The sequence below is a fragment of the Gallinula chloropus genome, assembly GCF_964237585.1.
Source record: "Gallinula chloropus genome assembly, chromosome: 11".
Taxonomy (NCBI): Eukaryota; Metazoa; Chordata; class Aves; order Gruiformes; family Rallidae; genus Gallinula; species Gallinula chloropus.
The window spans coordinates 8,332,704-8,351,559 of record NC_140096.1 but is presented as its reverse complement, the minus strand read 5'-3'; the positions used below and the strand labels follow the sequence as shown (position 1 = coordinate 8,351,559).

General features: G+C 45.0%; 1 protein-coding gene across 1 annotated transcript; it reads right to left on the bottom strand.

The window, feature by feature from the left end:
• Nucleotides 1-762: 762 nt before the first annotated feature.
• Nucleotides 763-15,109, bottom strand: SLC6A14 (solute carrier family 6 member 14; the record flags this gene model as incomplete). Its single annotated transcript, XM_084269119.1, has 14 exons — nucleotides 763-912; nucleotides 1,954-2,121; nucleotides 3,028-3,137; nucleotides 3,382-3,481; nucleotides 4,588-4,706; nucleotides 4,798-4,923; nucleotides 5,008-5,236; nucleotides 6,257-6,397; nucleotides 8,358-8,490; nucleotides 9,192-9,327; nucleotides 10,632-10,793; nucleotides 12,340-12,471; nucleotides 14,213-14,381; nucleotides 15,062-15,109. The coding sequence occupies 14 exons, from the start codon at nucleotides 15,107-15,109 to the stop codon at nucleotides 763-765; spliced, it is 1,923 nt and encodes a 640-aa protein (XP_084125245.1).
• Between the last annotated feature and the right edge of the window lie 3,747 nt (nucleotides 15,110-18,856).

Here is an 18,856-nt window from a genome sequence, read left to right as displayed (position 1 = left end):
ATATTTAAATTATAGACAGATGAATGCTCAGCATGGGGTGAGACACCAAAGATGGCTCTTTGGGGATCCCAATGGGAATAATGAGAAAGAAGCCATGTCAAGGCCTCATGCCCTACATGGCAATTCTATGCCACTCAATATTTAGATGTATGACATCACACACACAGACACACAGACACACACACTGTAGTCAACATCAAATCCTGAGCAGCCTCACAGCACTAAGCAAGGCTTAGACAGAAAAGTTATTCCTGTTCCCTGAGCTACATTGCCAGGCAGCTGCACACCTATTCACCCCTCTGCCGACCGCACACCGCTGCGGATGGCAAAGTACAGCAGAAGGGAGTCACTGCCTGTAGCACATGGGGCATGCAAGCACAGCACCTTTTGGCTCAAATTTCCTGTAGCTGGGGAGCACCAGAATGTGTCTTCATTCTCTTCCACACCCGTATCTGCAGTCCAGCTGGATATGGGTTGGATGGGGTTAAGCATGCCCAGTCCATCACCCTGAGGAGCCTGCAGTGCATTTCCTGCCCTCTTAACCTAAATATCTGGCGAAATCTCCTTGTCTAACTTACCTGTTCCTCCCCAAACATACAGCACTAAAAATAAATAATATGGCTTGCTTTCATTCAGAGGCTGGGGTTTGAAGAGCAGGGGGTTGATTTGCTTTTTGTTGTCATTTTGCATCATCATCACTTTCTAATAGTCAAAGTACAAAACCCACACATGTGTTAGAAATCTGTCATCCGAGTGGCCATCTCATTGCTGAGTGTACACAAAGGCAGACACAGTAGGGATCTCGTGTTCTTTTTCCTTTTTGGGATCTACGATATGGCTGTATCTTTCTCCCCTGTGACATTCCAAGTAAGGACCCCAGTTTGCAGCAGGTCTGCAGCAGCTTGCGATGCGCTGGAAAGGAAGAACAAGAAGGGTTTGATGTCTCACCTTAGCCTGGGCTGGTTTTAAAGCTCAATAAAGCTGTAACTCTACAGCTGTCCTACATCTAAACCAGTGGCAAACAAATCACCAAAGTTTAAAGTAACTTCGAACGCCTTTGGGTTCAGTAGATGATCGGAGGGCTGGAGCCCATCTTCATAAGAGAAATGCTGAGAGAGTTGGAGTTGTTCAGGCTGGAGAAGAGAAGGCTCTGGACAGATCTTATCTGCCCAGTACCTAAAGGGGCCAACAAGAAAGGTGGAGGGGAACATGGAGGGGCACAGAGTGATTAGACAAGAGGTAATGGCTTTAAACAGAAGGAAGGCACATTTAGATTAGATATTAGGAAGAAATATGAGTGAGGGTGGGGAGGCCTTGGCACAGGGTGCCCAGAGAAGCTGTGGATGCCGCTGGATCCCCAGCAGTATTCACGTCCAGGTTAGATGGAGCTTTGTGCAACCTGGGCTAGTGGAGGGCATCCCTGCCCATGACAGGGAAGTGGAATTAGATGGGCTTTAAAGGTTCCTTCCAGCCCAAACCAGTCTGTGATTTTGGACACTGAAGCCAAGAAAGTAGGGAAAACTGTCCAACAGGACTCTTTGGCAAAGCTTGGCAAGAAGAGCATACCCTGGATCTCACACTTGCTAGTTTCTGTGAAGAATGAAAGGCAAGATTCCAGAAAAAAAATATAGGGATAGAAAGTACTAGAAACTCTTCACGAAATTTAAAGCAGCTGGAACAGCAGCACAAACTGCAGTGGGGGGGAGGTGTCCGTACAGAAATCACTCTTGAATATATGGGTGCACTCCCAGAGAATTAGACTTTACCTTCTCTGAACACAGTAAGGTAAGTTTGCCTCTGAAGCAACTACCAGATATGTGTTTGGGTCTAAAAAAAACAATTAATGAACACCTCAAAGTAGAGAATATTTTTTTGAGAAGAAAGCACAGAGTGTTACTGATAATGCCAAGGAAAACAAAATTTGAGTCTACAACAGCTTTTTTGTGCCCTTACCTGACAAAGATTTCCTTCAGCTTTAACTATTTTTACAATAGCAACAATGGGAATCCAGATGACACAGAAGATAATCATGCACCAGCCAACAGCAGTTCCCCAGGTTGGATATGACACCGAGCCATAAGTGGGAGGTGAAAATGTGACCAAAGACCAGACCAAAATTGCCTATAAAAAAAAAATGGCAGAAAGTTTAGGAGAGAACAACAGATTTCCAGCTAACTTGAACCATATTTCCAAGATGGTTAAAAAAATGGGGCTATCTAAATATCTGCATGTGTGTGACAGTGGCTGTGCAAGATTTGGTGTTCAGTTATGGTCACATAGTAAGAGTTGAAGATGACACTGGTGTGCACCTTACCACTCACAGTACGTCTATGTTTAAACAGGACTTGATGTCTGGGTTCTGTTGAAATTTTATGCTGGAGAACATATGGTGCTGCACGAGCACAGTATCTTTCTTCCTATAGTTTATATTTCTGCAGAAATAAGACACTTTTTAGGAGCAACATTTTCTGAAATGGAGTCTGACTGGGTAAAGGTAATGTGTTGTCCAGAGTGACTCGCCACTGCTCCTGGATTTGGGATGTTAATGAATTCTCTCACAGTAACATAATCTAACCATCTAAACCCACTATTAGAAGTACAGGAGTAACAGACACATACAGCAGGACAAAAAAAACCCCAAGAAGTCTCAGACAGGGGAACAGCTGGACATCCAGAGAACAAACCCAAGCCAGGGCTCTGTCCTGAAAATGGGATTTCCCTCAAAGGGGAAAAAAATATAAGTCTGGGGTTTCAAAACATTTTCTGTCTGAAACCAAGGTAAACCTGCTGGTAAAATGGACTGTGTCTGTCACTAACTGGTGTGAAGGTCCAGCCTCTCCTGGAGGGGACCCAAGGAGGGGTGGTATCTATCAGAAAGCATAGATAGCACGTAGCTCACTTCACTAGCGCAGCCATTCCCTTCCTTCTCACACAGGGCCTGGGCATTCAGCCCTGAATCTTCACAAGCAAACCTCTCCAATATCAAATTAAGTTTTGTCACACTAAGCACAAGTCATCTACACTCACCATTAACAGCACCGGAGTAATGAAAAACCAGCACATTCTCCACCACAGCCAGAATGAACGGCTCTTCTTTCCAATCATCATTTCAATGTCTTCAATGAACCTGTTTCCTCCTGTTGAAAGACAATTGCAGGTTGCATTGTGTAAAGCAGGTGCCTCACTGGCAGGTGTGGTTACTCAAAAGGGATAGGAGAAAGGCATGGGCAAGGTCAGTTCCCCCAGTTCTGTGGTAACTATTAAAGCTTTTCAGGCAGTTTAGTTATAAATTCTTTAATGTGGCAATTAATGCTTAATATACATTGTGCCCAGAACCACATGGTCAAATAATGGATTTTTTTTTCAATGTAAATAATTTACCATAAATGTAGATAATGCCTATTATCTCCAGGACAGCTGCAATAAGGATTCCCCATCCTGCACAGAAGTGATCTATTAGGTTAACCCAGTAAATTCCTGCCTGTAGGAATACAGAAAATAAAAAAAGGTGAGGTAAATCATTCCTATTCCCAGTGAACTCTTTATGCAAATAAAATAAGCTGTGTTGTTCAAGCCAGTTTAAGCAATCACCAGTCTGAGTTAAGTTCACATTTGTGAACATTATTTTGCTTACTGTAGATCTGCGTACTCATTACAGGAGATATGTATATGCACACTCTATATAAACAGCTGAAAGCAAGATTTAAATTTGGAGCTTACAGCATTAAAGCTGGTGCTGAAGTCTTAATACTGAGGTACAGCAACGGCTATACCAGTAATCAGTTCTGGGAGGCTTGTAGACTCCTACACACACAAGTTTGCCATGTGGGTTAAACTCAGCTTTAAACACCAGCATACAGCAACAGGATCAAAGAGCAGCAAAGAAGCTTTAAACCATTTCACTCTATTACATCACATGTCCTCTGCAAGCTTCCCTGCCATCATGTTTCATAACTTAGTTGTATGGTCAAGCAAAGCACATATCTAGTCACCACAGTTACCTTCTTCACACTCTGTCTAATTGCATATGTGAAGTCTGCATCTCTACATGGAGTTGTTGCAATGATCCTTCATATAGCCTTGAAAGCAATTGCCTCAACAAATTTTACACAGTATACACACACACACACACACACACGTAGGAGAAGTAGCCATGCAACCTACAGATGCTTGCAAGCTAATAGCTTACGATGTGAATAGGCTATTTCTCAAACCCTGCCCTATTTGGTACTTAGTTCCAAACAAAAAGATCCCACCAGCATCTGATAGCAGTACCCACAGTAAGCGCATGCTTGAGATGACACAAAACCTCCTGAACCAAGGAGCAGTAAATCAGGGTGCTGGTTGGCAGTCTCCGTACAGCCCTTCTATCTAAAAGCACATCTCAGTTCAGTAGTCACAGAAAAACTTTGGTTCTTCAAGCTTCCCTCTGATAAATTCTTATTTGCATGTCCAGGCACACTGGCAGAATTCCAGTGTCTCAGATCAATCCATGCAAGTAGGAACAGTTGGAAAGGATATTTTGACCTGAGTTTACCATTTGCAGCACAACTAAACCCACCACCAAAAGTGAACTTAGTATCTTACCTGAGTGACACAGATAAGACCAATCAAGAAGAGCAATATGCACACACCCAGCGTTATGGGGATTCTTAGCTTTTTCATCATTTCTGGATAGATATCCTGTACAGTGGTTGTAAGTGTTTCTGCAAAGGAAGAGGTGTGAGGTTTAAGCAGCACAATTAAGAAAGGTAACATCCATTTGAAAAACACTGAGTTCTTAAAAACCCCACTCACCTATAGTGGCAAACTGGGAGTCAAGGCCCAAGAGCAGGAGCATGAAGAAAAACAAGAAGGACCACAGAGGAGAAACTGGTAACTTGGAGAGAGCCTCTGGGTAGGCTACAAACGCCAGATCAAATCCTGGAAAACAGTGGAAGGAAGGAGGTTATTGTCATGCCTTGGTCAAAGGAAGTCCCAACACCAACAGTGTAACAACCAGCTTACCTGAGTCCACCACCTCTGAGACAGGTCTCTCAGACACAAACGCCATGTGTCCCAAGATGGAGAATATTGCAAACCCAGCAAACACGCTGGTAGCACAGTTGGTTACACAAACTAAAATGGCATCTGAGTAGCAGTTGTTGTGGAACTTATTGTATGAAGATAAAGCAACAAGCCCCCCCCATGCCACAGACAGGGAGTAGAATATCTGGGTGGCTGCATCTTTCCAAACCTACCAGAAATAAGAACATGAGAATTATTGTAGGAGTTACAGTACGTATCACAAGCATTTAAAAGCCTGCCCTCTGTTGAAGCTCCAGAGGTTTTCTATCTTTAGCCTGAATACCTAATTCTATCTCATTTTAAATTTAGAGTAAGTGGGATATGGCATGACCTGGATGTCTCAAGCACAAGCAGTATTTCCTCTAATTTCTGAAGGTCACATCCCAAGTACATTGCTAAATTTTAAACCTTACTGGGCTAACCCTGAAGAGACTTAATTCATTCACATATACAGGTTGTCAAGATACAAACCTTGTCACAGTGCCAATAAATGAGGAAAACCAGAACCAGGTTGCAGGATTGAGTCCTTCCATGTGCTCTCCCACTAGTGTTCCTCACACTGCAACCCAGAAAAACCACTGCTGCCTGTGCTACAGCCCTCAGCACAGTGTTCACATAAAGTACCACAAATACATATAACACTTTCTGTCTGGTTTTGGTAAAGCTGAACTAATGTTGGCATAAGCCAGAACAGAAAAAAAAATATAAATCCAGACTTCCTTTGCAACAAGGTGCCCTCCCCAGTCCACCTAATTTCCCAAAACCAATTCCCTGGCCAAGGCAGAGCCTGAATTTCAAACACATAGGTCCCCCCAACCTTCTGATGAAGTCCCCTGAAATTATTAGTAACAAAAGCAAGTGGGACACATGCAAGAGCAATTCTTGATCCTACAACAAGAACCTTCTCAGCAGGCCTTGCTAAGATTAAACTTCAACATGACTGCTGAGAGCTGCTCAGAGGAAATACCACAGTTGTCATCGCTATCTGATGTGGGAGGGAGAGAGAAGAGGGTGGCTAATTTTTAGGTTATGAGTATCTGGAATAGGAGTTGCTAAAAAAAACAGAAGCCAGCTGCAGAGACAAAATGCGGGGCAGGACACGAAGACCCTGACTGGATTAAAAAGAAGCTGCTCTGTGACGAGTCTGTAGAGCCACAGAAGCATGTCACGGGGTGACACTACCTCTCACCTCTGCCTCCATCAGCTTGGTGATGTTGGACTGCCTCCCAATGTAGTATTCGATGCCATCCAGAGCACCTTCCAGGGTGGCACCTCGCACCAGCAAGATGAGCAGGATGACATAGGGGAAGAGCGCAGTGAAGTAGACAACCTGCAGAAAGAAAGGCAGGAACACACATTAGAAGTGAGGGGATGCACAGACCTCCATGCTGGAGGAATGGCTAAGTTTTAGGCTAAGGTCTGCTGTTGCAAATGAAAAACAGGTGACCAGGGAAGCAAAGGCATGCCAAGCACTAAACTATCTGGCTTAGCAAGTTCTGGAGCTGCATTCCAGCAGAAGCAGAAGGCCCAAGCCACACATCCACTTTTCAGATAGCACTTGACCAACTTCATAAATGTGCTTTCTAACATGATTTACTGCTGTAGCAAGGCCTGGACTTAAACTACTCCAGAGGTGTCTTGCTAGGCAATACTTCTAGCAAATGCGAACTGGCAGACATACAAAATTCGGTGACCAGGATGGAATTATTTCCTGCTGGAACTGGGAAGGTTAAAAAAGTAAAAAGAAAAAAAAAAAGAAAGGTAAGCCATTCTGGAAGCTTTTGTTACTGGGAACAAGGACTTTTAGGTTCTTTCAGACACAGATCCTTTTTGTTGTTTATCTACACATTTTCTAGCACAATGGATCCAGGCCAGAAGCAGAGCTAAGCAGTGTTATCATCGGGCAGGCTACATTCAACAATACTTTTGTTTCTCAAGTCTTAGTTTCAGTGTTACGCAGACAGGTAATTGACCCGGTACTGCTGGTTACACCAAGCCATAGCATTGCACCATCATACAGTGAATCTGCCATTTCTGAAGATCTCCTTCATTTTTGCCTGGAATACTCAATGCTCCCAGCTTTTCATCTTTCCCTTCTTCCTGCCCAGCTGGAGTCTTCTGAGTCTTACCTTACTCATCAAAGAGGCTTACCTTCATGCCAGAAGTGAAGTGACAACAGGAAGAGCCAATTGCCAGGAACCCAAAGAATGCAAGTTTAAGAGGAGCCACCTGGGAGAACAACTGTGGCTGGGAAAGTACAGATAACTCCACCCTGAATTGCTGAGGCAGAGGGCAGAAAGCTCCAAATAGAAAGCAGAATAGGAAACATCAGATTGAGGAAAGGAAGGTGGGCAGAGAGCAACTATGGAAAGGCACAAGGAAAGAATGAATCTGAGGAGGGAGTGCAGGGCGGGGAGATGGGTGGTGCAGAAGTCAGTGCAGAATGGGCAAGAGAAACAATGAAGGCAATGGAGTGTAGTAGTACGAAATGGAAATGTGGAAAATGGAAGTGTGGACATGCAACACGGAGGTAAGAAAGGAGCACAGGGAGGAAGGAGCTAAATCACAAAAATGGGCATCAGGCAGGGAAAAATTAAATTCAGCCTGCCTGAAGTCTGGAGAGGAGCCAACTGACCAAGGGAAAACTCCAGGCAGACATGCTAGAGCCCATGGAAATGGGAATTCATAGAATATACTGATTTGGGGAAGAGACCTATAAGGATCATCAAGTCCATCTCCTGGCTCCACACAGGACCAGCCAGCAGAGCCCAAGTCTGAAAACAAGCACATATGTACCTGGGCTCTAAAAACAGTTTGAAGTCTTGAGTTTCATTTCACAACCTGGCAGGAACCTGCACACACACATCTGTTTGCAGGACTTGACCTGTATTGTCCAAACATCTGAACTAGTCTGGAGGTGCAAATAATTACCGGGTGTTCCCAGGGTGTGTTGCATGCATGTGCAGTCATATGTATCTGTCCATCATAACAGGCCCAATGACTGCCAAAGCTCTGCTGGAATCACCTGCTTGACAGCAAGCTCCCCAAATACATGGCAGCCCTCATGAAGCCAAGAGATCCATCTGTAAGTAACTGCTGTGTAGTCAGCACTTTACTCATTTTATGTAACAGTCACAAAGCCAAGGAGCAGAAGGCAAGCCTAACGCTGAGTCCAGCGGAGAGTAGGCGGTTTGGCACTGCAACCTGCCTTGTGCTGGACCTTCCTGGGTCTAGCTGACATTGGAAGGGCAGGATCAGGCCAAAAGTCTGCTAGCTCCTTCCTAGCTTACCTTTCCAGAAGATTTTATTCCTTTAAACAACGCAGCTCCAACAATCATCCAGGAGAGGAGGAGGCAGAGTGCCAGGTACCACACAATGTGTCCGGTCTCATCCAAACCACTGGAGCGCTGAAGGGCCACTTTGCTGCAAGCACAGAACACTGCAGTGAGGAGAGGCAGGCAGCAGCACGCACTCCTCTTCAGCCACTTCTTGAAGGAAAGCGAGCTGGGCTTTGCAAATATTACAAGACCCTGTGGCAGCTTCCATAAGGGTGCAGATAGAACTGCATGATTGGTGCTGAAAAAACTATTCAACTGCATTTTTCCCCTCTTTTTAAAGTCTACCAGCCCTCAGCTTTGCAGACACCCTCCCATCAGGCCTGCCTCGGCTCTTGTGTGTTAACCATGACATTCTGATGGTAAAAGAGCCCATAAGAAGAATCAGCTCCCAGAAACAGGAAGCAAATTGAAACCACATGGCTAAAGAAATGGTAATTTCACAATAGGCCCAGATTCAGAATAAAGTGCATCTATTTTGCACAATAACTCCTGGAAAAACTATATGCTATACATAAAGATGCTAAGTAGTCCCTTCTGGACTGTAGCAAACTAGAAATTACTCCATTTTACTCTTGCTTCTCTCTCTCTCTCTCTCTCTATATATATATATTTATTTAAGGGCATAGACTCATCAATTAAATTTTAAGTTTCCCCATGCAGATTTGCATGCCCACCTTCCTTGACTAGATTGTTTCTGAACACCAAGATAAGGCATAACATAGCCTTGTCACATAATACAATATACTATAAATGCATTTTTAGCTATTCCTTTAAATATTTACTTACTTCCAGTATTGCTCACTGGGAAATTGCACTGGTTTGTAGTTGATGGTGCCATTGATACACGTGAGATTATTGCTTGTGATGAATGAGTAGTTTGCATGAATGATTTCTCCATCTACAGTTGCATTGCAGTCACTTACTGAAAGCAAGCAAGCAAAAAAGGGTTTTACACAGTGATGGCTATTTTTTAAAAAAATCAGACTATTTTTAGCAGATGTGTTTTCTGAACAGTTACAGCTTCAGTTTGCCTACTAGCAAATATTTATAAACAAACCTGAATGATCACCAGGACCTGTGATGTGTTTGGTGTTTCCCAATCAAAGTAACAACCTTGTGTGTTCAGCTCCACCTTGCACTTATTGTCAGGAATATTTCCACAATTCAGAACTGAGAATAGTTAAGATTGTGGCCTAAGTTATTATATGAAAACCTTTGTCCCCAACCAAGATTACACAGAGATCGCTCTCTAACAACAATCTTATTACAACAGAGGGTTTACTAGAGCTCTTTAAACATTTGGAGGTAAGGAAAGAGGGTACAGGTGCTGTTTGGGTTTTTTGGGTTTGGAATTTTTCTTGTCAGAACTTCAGCTAAAGAACACCCTAACAACATTTATAGGAAAAAAATTTGTTGAAGCCTATTTCAGGACAACTTCATCACTGCAGTTTTATATTCTTCTAGCACTTGCGAATTTTGGGATAAAAATATTTGTGTAGCCCATATGCAAGAGTCAACTTTTTGTTCAATCTCAACTTCATTGTATGAAACCTATGAATCTTAGAAGATATTTTTCAGATGTATGGTTAAGAGTAAGAAGGTTAATAGTAACAATCACATTAACACTTAGAAACGCGTTTACAGCTCCTAACTACTAGTTATCTCAAACTTCACCTTTTGCCTTAAACCAGTCATATGGAAACTGAGGAGATAACAAGGGTTTGGCCATACACATACTGCCAACCATCAGAAACAATAGCATGGAGATGCATTCTAAAGAGCTAATAAAGTGTGAAACCAGTGCCTTGCTAGTGCTCGGGATTACCATAGCCACAGGGCAGGCAAGGGAGAATGGAAGAATCCAAGATAAAAGCTACAGCAATACTCTTGCTTCAGGCAAGAAAGGTATTTACTTTGCCATGAGGCCCGATGAAGTGGGTACACAGTATTTCCAGGGACTATGGATATGAGAAGAAACCTTGGATTTTAAAGGAGGAAGAATAAAAAAGGATCTAACAGATTTCAGCCCAATTCTCTGTAGACCACCCAAGTACCCAGAACCAACGTATGGGAAACAGACAATAATCACTCCTGTGTATTCAGAGAGAGAACTCCGGGAAGGGCTTTTCAAGCCACAGGTCTGGCCCTTGTAATTTCTCCCAGAAAACAGTGTAAAGTACACTCATCCAAAACATACTACTAAGCCCTATCTGTTAAGTACAGTACCTAGTCGTGTTTTGCTGCAGAAATTATCTGCCCAGGAAAAGCAGTCTGACCATGGCAACACTTTTTGAAATGAGGCAAACAAGTAGTAGAGCGCGTAAGCGATGATAACGTTGTAGTAGATTGCCACAAATGTTGAGATGATGACCATTGTGATGCCCACTCCTGGGGAAAAAGAAAGATGCAATGTCTGAATTATGCCAAGCCTGGGATGAAACAAAAAAAGAACTGCCTTCACTTGGCTTCTTGACTTTTAAAGGACTGCTTGGGAAAAAGTTGAGGTTGGGTTTTATTTGGTTTTTTAATAGCAAGCAAACAGGGAAAGGGTAAAAGCCATGAAGTGAGGGTTATGATCCAAACTGACCATCTCAAATGTGGTTTTGACAGATTTTGAATCAAGCCCACAGAAAAAGTCGGGCCACTTGCTAAGTCCAAGCCTAAAGGAGAAGTTCAATATTTTGTTCTCTCCTAGTTCAGTGGGAAGCTTTGATTGCTTAGTGAAGTAGAAGAAACTATACAAAAACTTCAAATGAATTAAACTATTTTAAAGATTCCATTATAATTAATAGTTTTGCCAATAAATAAGAAAAAACCCAGAACAGTAAATCTACGTTAGTAATACTGTTCTTCTTCATTGAAGTGAACTTTGTTCTGTGAGTTAGGGAAAGTCTGTTAAGCTGTCCAAATCATCTTAGAGTCTATATTTAAGTTTATATCTTCACAGACACATGAACTATTTGCCATGTCTATAGACTTTTGTATTCAAGTTAATTACACTGCTCTTGTGAAAGTTTATTTGCACTACACACCAAAGACTGGCGAAAAGCAAGTGTTTAGTCAACCAGCCAGACAATAATCCCTTCTGTTTCTGTAGGTGACAAGTAAAATTCTTATTGCATCAGAAAGAAACTTCCTTGTTCCTCTGGTAGATAAAGAGGACAAACAAGACCATTTGCATAGTCCTTTACACCCATCAATACAGGACCTGAATGGACAGGGGTGACTAAAGCACAGGGTTAGTTGTTTCCAAACACACAAATCTCCCCCAAGAAATTTAAACCCTCGCAGAGAGCAGTTTGCCACTGCACCAATACAGAGTGCAACGATTTCTCTTAGGATGAGAGGCACCTGACCCTACAAAGCCAGAGCCTAGCCTATGTTATCACACCAGCAGATGACTCCCTGGGCAGTGCGTTGGATGAACACAGCACAGCATCGCATAAAGGAATCAGACCCACATGCCTTTGCCAATGCTAGCAGCCAAACAGAGAATGAGCCCATCCGAGATGGAACTGCCCTGCAAGCTACACAGGGCATACCCTGTCACAAAACAGTGATAAAAGTCAACTTCTAAGAGTTACTTTGTCTGTCACATGCAGTGCCAGGTGTTTAACTGAGGTTTTCCCCTCACACAGAAAGCTGTGATTTCATTCTGCCCAGACAGCTGCAGGTAGGATTGTATGCTCAGGAGAAACATTGATAACTCCCCTCATAATTCACAGCCTTCTTGGGGAAATCTTTAATCCCCAGCTGTTTATTAATGGAATAATGAGGAAGATACCTGATAATGTAATACTGACCTTGTAACATTGAGAATATTCTTTACATGGAAGCTGGCCTCTCAGAATCAGTAACTTTGAAGAAATCATTAACTCACATCTGTTGATTACTAGAATTGAAAAAAAAAAATCTAAAAAAACATAATACCAACCTTGAAACAATGGCAATATTCTCCATACAGAAATTGGACCTAAACTGGCAAACTGTCCGAGGGAACACTCCATGAAAAATAAGGGCAAGCCAGCTAATGCCAACATCAGTGTGTACGGGATTAGAAAAGCACCTGAGAGGAGAAAACAAACCAACCACCACCACAAACACAGAAAACAATGAATCTTTCAGTATTCACCACAGATCTATCACATTTTACAGCCCCCCTTTTCCCCCAGCTCAAATATCCCACCGTGGGTTTTCCTGCTTTTTGCAGAATACAGAGATTTGTTTGTAAATCCTGTTTTCTGTAAACTTAAAATACTATGTGCAATGAAGAGACACAGATTATGAGGAGAACTGGTGGTTTACAAGGGATGGCTTCTTATAGAATTAAAAGGATCTTACAAAAATCTATTGAAAACACACTGCTCTAGTACAAGCAGGTGCCTACAGCTAAGCAGTGTTCCATTGGCTTTGTAGTTCATCTTCCAGACTTTAATTTAAAAAGGAACAGAATCATTCCTTCATGTATTTAGCTGTTATTTGCCACTGCCCTGTTTGAGTAGCTTCTAGACATCAAAGCACGAAATTTTATTTTCTATGGTTGGCTGACTCCTGTGTCAAACAACATCTCAGCATGGCTCTTGTTTGAGTCCATTTTAAAGTGCACATTAACCTGATATCAATGACAGCCCTGTTCTGTGAAAGGCACTGGCATTTCTTTGTGTGCGCACAGAAGACAGGGCAAGTGAGAGCACAGGTTTCCTAAACACAACCTGATATCCCCAGAGAAATCTGTCTTCTTCACTCGCAATGAACTTAAAGCAAACGAGGACCCAGTTCTGCAAGGAACTGCAAATACCTGCTGTAATTTAAGGAAGTGAATAGCCCCACAGAATTAACTGGATTATTCCTGTGTTTCGAAACAAGGATGTGACAGTTGTCTGTATTAATCATGGGCAAGGGGCACAGAGCGGGATACCAGCAGCAGCACAAATATGCTTTTATTGCAAAGCTTTCTGCTGTGGCTGATTAGGAAAAATATCTGGTAGAAGGGCTAAAGTCGCTTATTCTTACAATTTTCTTCAACAAAGCTGTAACTGAATGGGGTGAAACGCACTCCCAGAAAACTTCTATACCAAGAATGCCACCTTGTGTTCCACCTGCTGCTGTATGGGCTGTGGTGCATTTACAGTCCGGAATTTTACTTGCAGTGACTGTCAGGCAGAACAAGTACAAGACTTACACAAGTAAGTCCTCTGCAGTTCCTTGACATATGAACTCCTTAGTTACCAGTGGTTGCCTGGTAAGAAGACAAAGCTCCAGCATAGCAGCCAAGGAAGCCGGTGCCCCTGTTTGGCTTCGCACTAGTTCATTGTATAAGCAGGTAGAAGCTCTCTGCCTCTCATTTCCCAAGTATTTGATGGGGACAATTATTAAGCTTGGATAATTATTCCAGCTTAGCTTGTTTGCCTAACAAAACAAAGGTTGAGAGGGAATTCAATTGCTCTCTATAAGCGTATCTGGGAGTTAAGCTCTGGGGAGGGACAACAGCTATTTAGGTAAGCTGAGGACATTGGCACACTAACAAAAAGATGCATGTTGGTCATGAGTAAATCAGAAGAGTTCTGAAATTCTCAGGTGGAAGTCTGCAATGAAAACGAAATACTATTTCCCTCCTCAGCTGGTACCCAAAAAGCAGAGATGTCTCTTGCTCCTCTTTCCGCTCCCATCATGAGGCACTATCCCAGTTCCCAGGGTGATGCTCACACTGAGATTTGATAAAGCATGCCCCCACATCAGAGCTGGCCCTCCTCTCCCTTGGGTATAGCAAGCTGTGCCCACCCAACACTGCCACTCCATACAGGTACCTCCGCCATTCTGGTAGGTGAGGTAGGGAAATCGCCAGACATTTCCCAGGCCCACGGCGTAGCCCACCATGGAGAGCAGGTAGTCGCCTTTGTTCGACCAGTTGCCACGCTCCACGTTCTCATCACTGTCACTGGCATGGGCATCTTTTTCATTTGACAAACTGAAGTCCTTGGAAGAGAAAAAGAAGGAAGGCTCGGGATCGCTCCATAGGCAAGAGGGGCAGTCATATCCTCATTTCTCCTTGGCATCATCTGGCAGGGCAGCTAGGCAGGGTTGGCAGAAACAGGTACACTGCCAGTCCAGCTGATCCCTGGCAGGGCAGCACGGACCTGTTAGAGAGGCTCACACCAGAGAGTCCAAACAATCTTCATGGCCAGTCTTGCCCTGCTCCTACCTTAGTCCCTTGTGCTGTCAGCTCCTCGGGGCAGCACCTCCAGGGAGACTTCTCTACCCTGCCCCTGCACGCATCCAGATGCCCCATACCAGCACACTCCTGTAAGTCCACTTTAAAAACACCTGCCCAGGTGCTCATTCCACCTCATCTTTCTTTACCTACCCAGTGCTCCCCCCCCCCCCCCCCCCCCCCCGCCATGCCCAGATAGTTTCATACCTGGCCAGGTGCACTACACATCACCTGCTCAGCCTCTCACAGCTGCCCAGGCATCTGCACCCTATTTGCCTGAGCACCCCTATGCCTACCGGGGCACCTCCATACCCTAACTGCTCAGATGCTCCCCACCTGCCTGCATTTCCACATCTGCCCGAGCACCCCCACACCTGCCCTGCTGTCCCCATACCCTACACCTGCCCGGGTGTCCCCGGCCAGCCACCTCCTCCAGTCGCCCTACCTTCTTCTTCCCGCAGGAGAGGAAGCCCGGCAGGCTGAGCATCCCCATAGCTGCTGCTGCCGGAGCCGCTCCGTTCTGCCCGCGCCAGCCGGGACGGTCCTTTATCGCAGCCGCCTCCCGCCCGCCCCCCGCCGCCCTGCCGGGAACCGCGGCCCCTGGGCTGCCCCGAAGCCTGGGCGGGGCCGCCGGCGATGCGGCACCTCCCGCCCCGGGGCAGCCCCTCGCCGCCCGCCTCAGCCCCGTGCCCGCTTCCCCGCCGCACCCCGCCCGCTGACCCTCCACCGGCCCTGCGCCCACTTCCTTGGGAACACCCACCTGCCTAACCCCGCTCGGCCTCCTGCCCACTTCCCCTGCTAAACACCCCCTGCCCTCTACACCTCACCTTACCCCGATCCACTTCCCCTGCCACTCACCCGCCTCAGCTCGCTCCCCCGACCGGGCTCTGCAGCCCTTCCAGCACCGCTCCCAACGCACCTCTTGGCCACCTGCCTTTCCCCTTGTGACATGCCCCCCGCTCCTTGCCCCGCTAACCCCTCTGCCAGTACTTACACACCTGCCCCACTGTCTTCTACCTACAGAGCTGCCACCCCCCTCACCACACCCTGACCATCTCCTGAGCACCGCACGCCTGCCTGACCCCACCACCTCCCCACGGAACCACTGCCTAGCTGCCTCATTCACCTGCCCGGAGCCCCTGCTCACAGCTCCCTCTCCATTCACACCCACCTCTCATTCCTCCTTAGCCTGCTCCGTGGACCCACGAAGGCAAAGGGCACAAGGGGATTAACCAGTACGGAAATTTTAGCTTCTCCACACACCTTCCACCTCACCTGACAGGCGCGGAAAGGGCAGGTCATAAAAGCAAAGCCATGCCAGAGGAGGAATTTAACGAGCAACGATTTAAAGACCCTTTCTGAAGCAATCCCCTGCTTCACCCACCAAAGTGACCTTCTCCAGGCATACCCTAAGGACACGCCGGAGGAAACGGGCCAAAGCACACTCGGCTTACAGGCACAAAGGGACACTGGTTGACTGCCTGCTTAATTGCTCTCCTCCATTTCTAACTGATCTTTTCCACGGCTCTTTCAGACCCACACCGTGACAAACGCACTTTCTGTCCTCGATTAGTGGGACCTTTTGTTGAGTAAAGTGCTACCTAGCATAGCTACATCTAGCCAGGCTGCAAGGTGTACCAGGAGTGAGAAGAGTGTGGGACAGCGTCTGAAGAGTAGGAAGGTAAAATCAGATTGTATTTTATCACCTTGTGCAGCAGGTTCTCTGTTCTTCAATTTTAGAAACTGGAAGGATGGAGTATTTTAAAGAATACTAAAGAATATTCCATCTTTAGAACAAAAAGCAATTACAAGTGTAGTATCCTGGCAGGACTCAGGGTTTCTGGAGAATAAGTAAGTAAACAATTGAGAAAACACTTCTTCACAAGCTGCTTGAGAATTCTGGATTCAAATGGCTAAGCCACAGTGCCAAACACAAACCTTCAGGCTAGTTCTGTAGGAAATAACACAAAACCCACAGAGAAATCAGTCCATATTCTTCCAAAGCTTATCTGAACTGTACATAAATTAAAGGAGCCTTTTTGACAATCACAATCTGAGTTATGACTTCAAAATAAAGTGAGATAGTGACCCCACAGATACTGACGTTAGCACAATTTTGGTTTAGATTCTGGGTATCTCCCCAGGGTGAAACCTAAACGTTCCTGTAAATAATGCTGGGCCTGACAAATGCAACAAGTTCTCTTCCAAACTCATGATTCAGAACCGGCTATCAGCTTATTTAGAAATGAAATGAGATGAAAAACAACCTGTTAGCCACAGCCTCTCCCTCTTTATTAGGATTAAGTGTATGTTGTAACATTGCGGAATCACTGACTGTGGCATTCTCCCTGTGTAACTCAAGATGACTAAAAGTAAGACTGTACTGGAGATACCACTCCTGGGATGCATCCGGTTTCTGGCCATGTGAAAGTTTCATTTCTAACACGCTTTGTGTACTTGAAGTACAGTAAAAAAGATTTAAAATCACAGCACGGTCAAGATTGCAGAGAGGAGCAGCAGAGAGATGAGTATCTGAGTATCGTTAGGGGGAGAATTGCACCAGAAACAGGGCTTTGTTTTGCCTCTGGGTTAGCTAAGCAGGTAAATAGCACAGCAACTAGATTTGCATTCACTGGAGGTCGAGACCATGAGGGTGAGCCCTGAAGGCTGGTTCCTCACAACTAGCATAGCCACCCATCAGCCAAGCACCCTGCAAGGTACTGCTGGAATGCCTCGGCTAGAAATACGGAGATAACCAGCAAACCAAAGCCAACTTGGCTCTGCCAGAGGGGAGATAACCCATCTTCGGACCAGCAGCATAACTGAGGTATCTAAATAACCCTTCTTCTTTGGAAAGCACCCCTGGATTACACTCCCCTTACTGAACAATCTGTTAATCCAATGGGGGGGGGGGGGGAAGGGGGGGCAGAGGGGGAAAAGAAAAGCCTTCGGAGGGGAAGCCTGACCATTAATGACAACCTTAATGTGCTGACAACACAGCAAATAACTCTGACATGTCCTAGGAGCAGTGAGATACCTGTGTTTTCCATTCGGTTGCAGCAGCGATACTATCAGACATTGGGTATTGCCCTTAGCTAACAAACACGGCTATGGCGTTGGAAGCAGACGTATTTGGTGTGCTTATTTAAGAATACAACGATTAAATTCTGTTTCTTAATCTATATCTTCTGCAATAGCAGTGCTTACTAATGTCAACACCTGGCATGTACATTCAAAACTGATTCAGCAGACAAAGTTGGGGCTTATTTACCTCTCCCACTCCTAACTGGCAGGAGTTAAAGACCAGAAAACCCACTCTGCAAATAGGGCAATAGCTTTAGAATGGCATTAATTCTGGCTTCGAAGCAGTAAAAAGAAATCACTGGTGTGTCTAGAAAGCAGGCAGTCCTCTCTAGGATAAAGTGATCCAGAAGAGGAAAAAAAGAGTGAATGCAAGAGATGCCTGCAGCCTTGCCATGTGCTTAGGTCCTGGAAGAGAAGTCATGAACCTCAAAACAATTTAGGATTTCTCCCATCCAGACAAGATCAAGAAACTCTGGCAGCTGCACATGGAAGTGTCCACCTACCAGACATGAATTGTGCAGTTCAAAACAATGTCTGGCATAGCTGCAAGACCAAAATAAGCAAGAGCCCAAGTGCAGGTGTAATTATTGTTGTTCTGCAAGACTAACAGTCAAACCTACCAGCAGCACACAAGGATGCTACACAAAAAGCTGGTGTAGCTGGGCCTGACTGCCTACAGGCCAAACCATTTAATCTGTGTAGATCCCTGCCACAGGAATCAAACTACGCAGAGCTGCCATTCTGGTATGGCTGTGAGTGCAGCTACGTGACACTTGCCCCACAGTATCCACTGTGGTGTTACGAACCTGTTCCACACCTCCAAACAGCAAGGCATGTGCCAGTGTGCATTACATGGTCACAATAAGGATGCTGGCACCTTCAGAGACAGCCAAAGATAGGAGTGAGGGACTGCACAGCTGTGGTTACTGGCTGAAGAAACAGGCTTCACACATTTTATTCCAGCATCAGCACAACAGCTTCCCTATAGATACAGGCAAGTATTGAGTAACTGAATCAAGCAACCAGAAAGAAAAAACACAACAACAAAAAAGCTAACAGCAAAACCACCACACCGGCCTTCAGGATCTGAGGAAGATGACCTAAATGGTCTAACCTTCCTTCAACAGCATGTAATTACTCTCATTCATAACTCCAG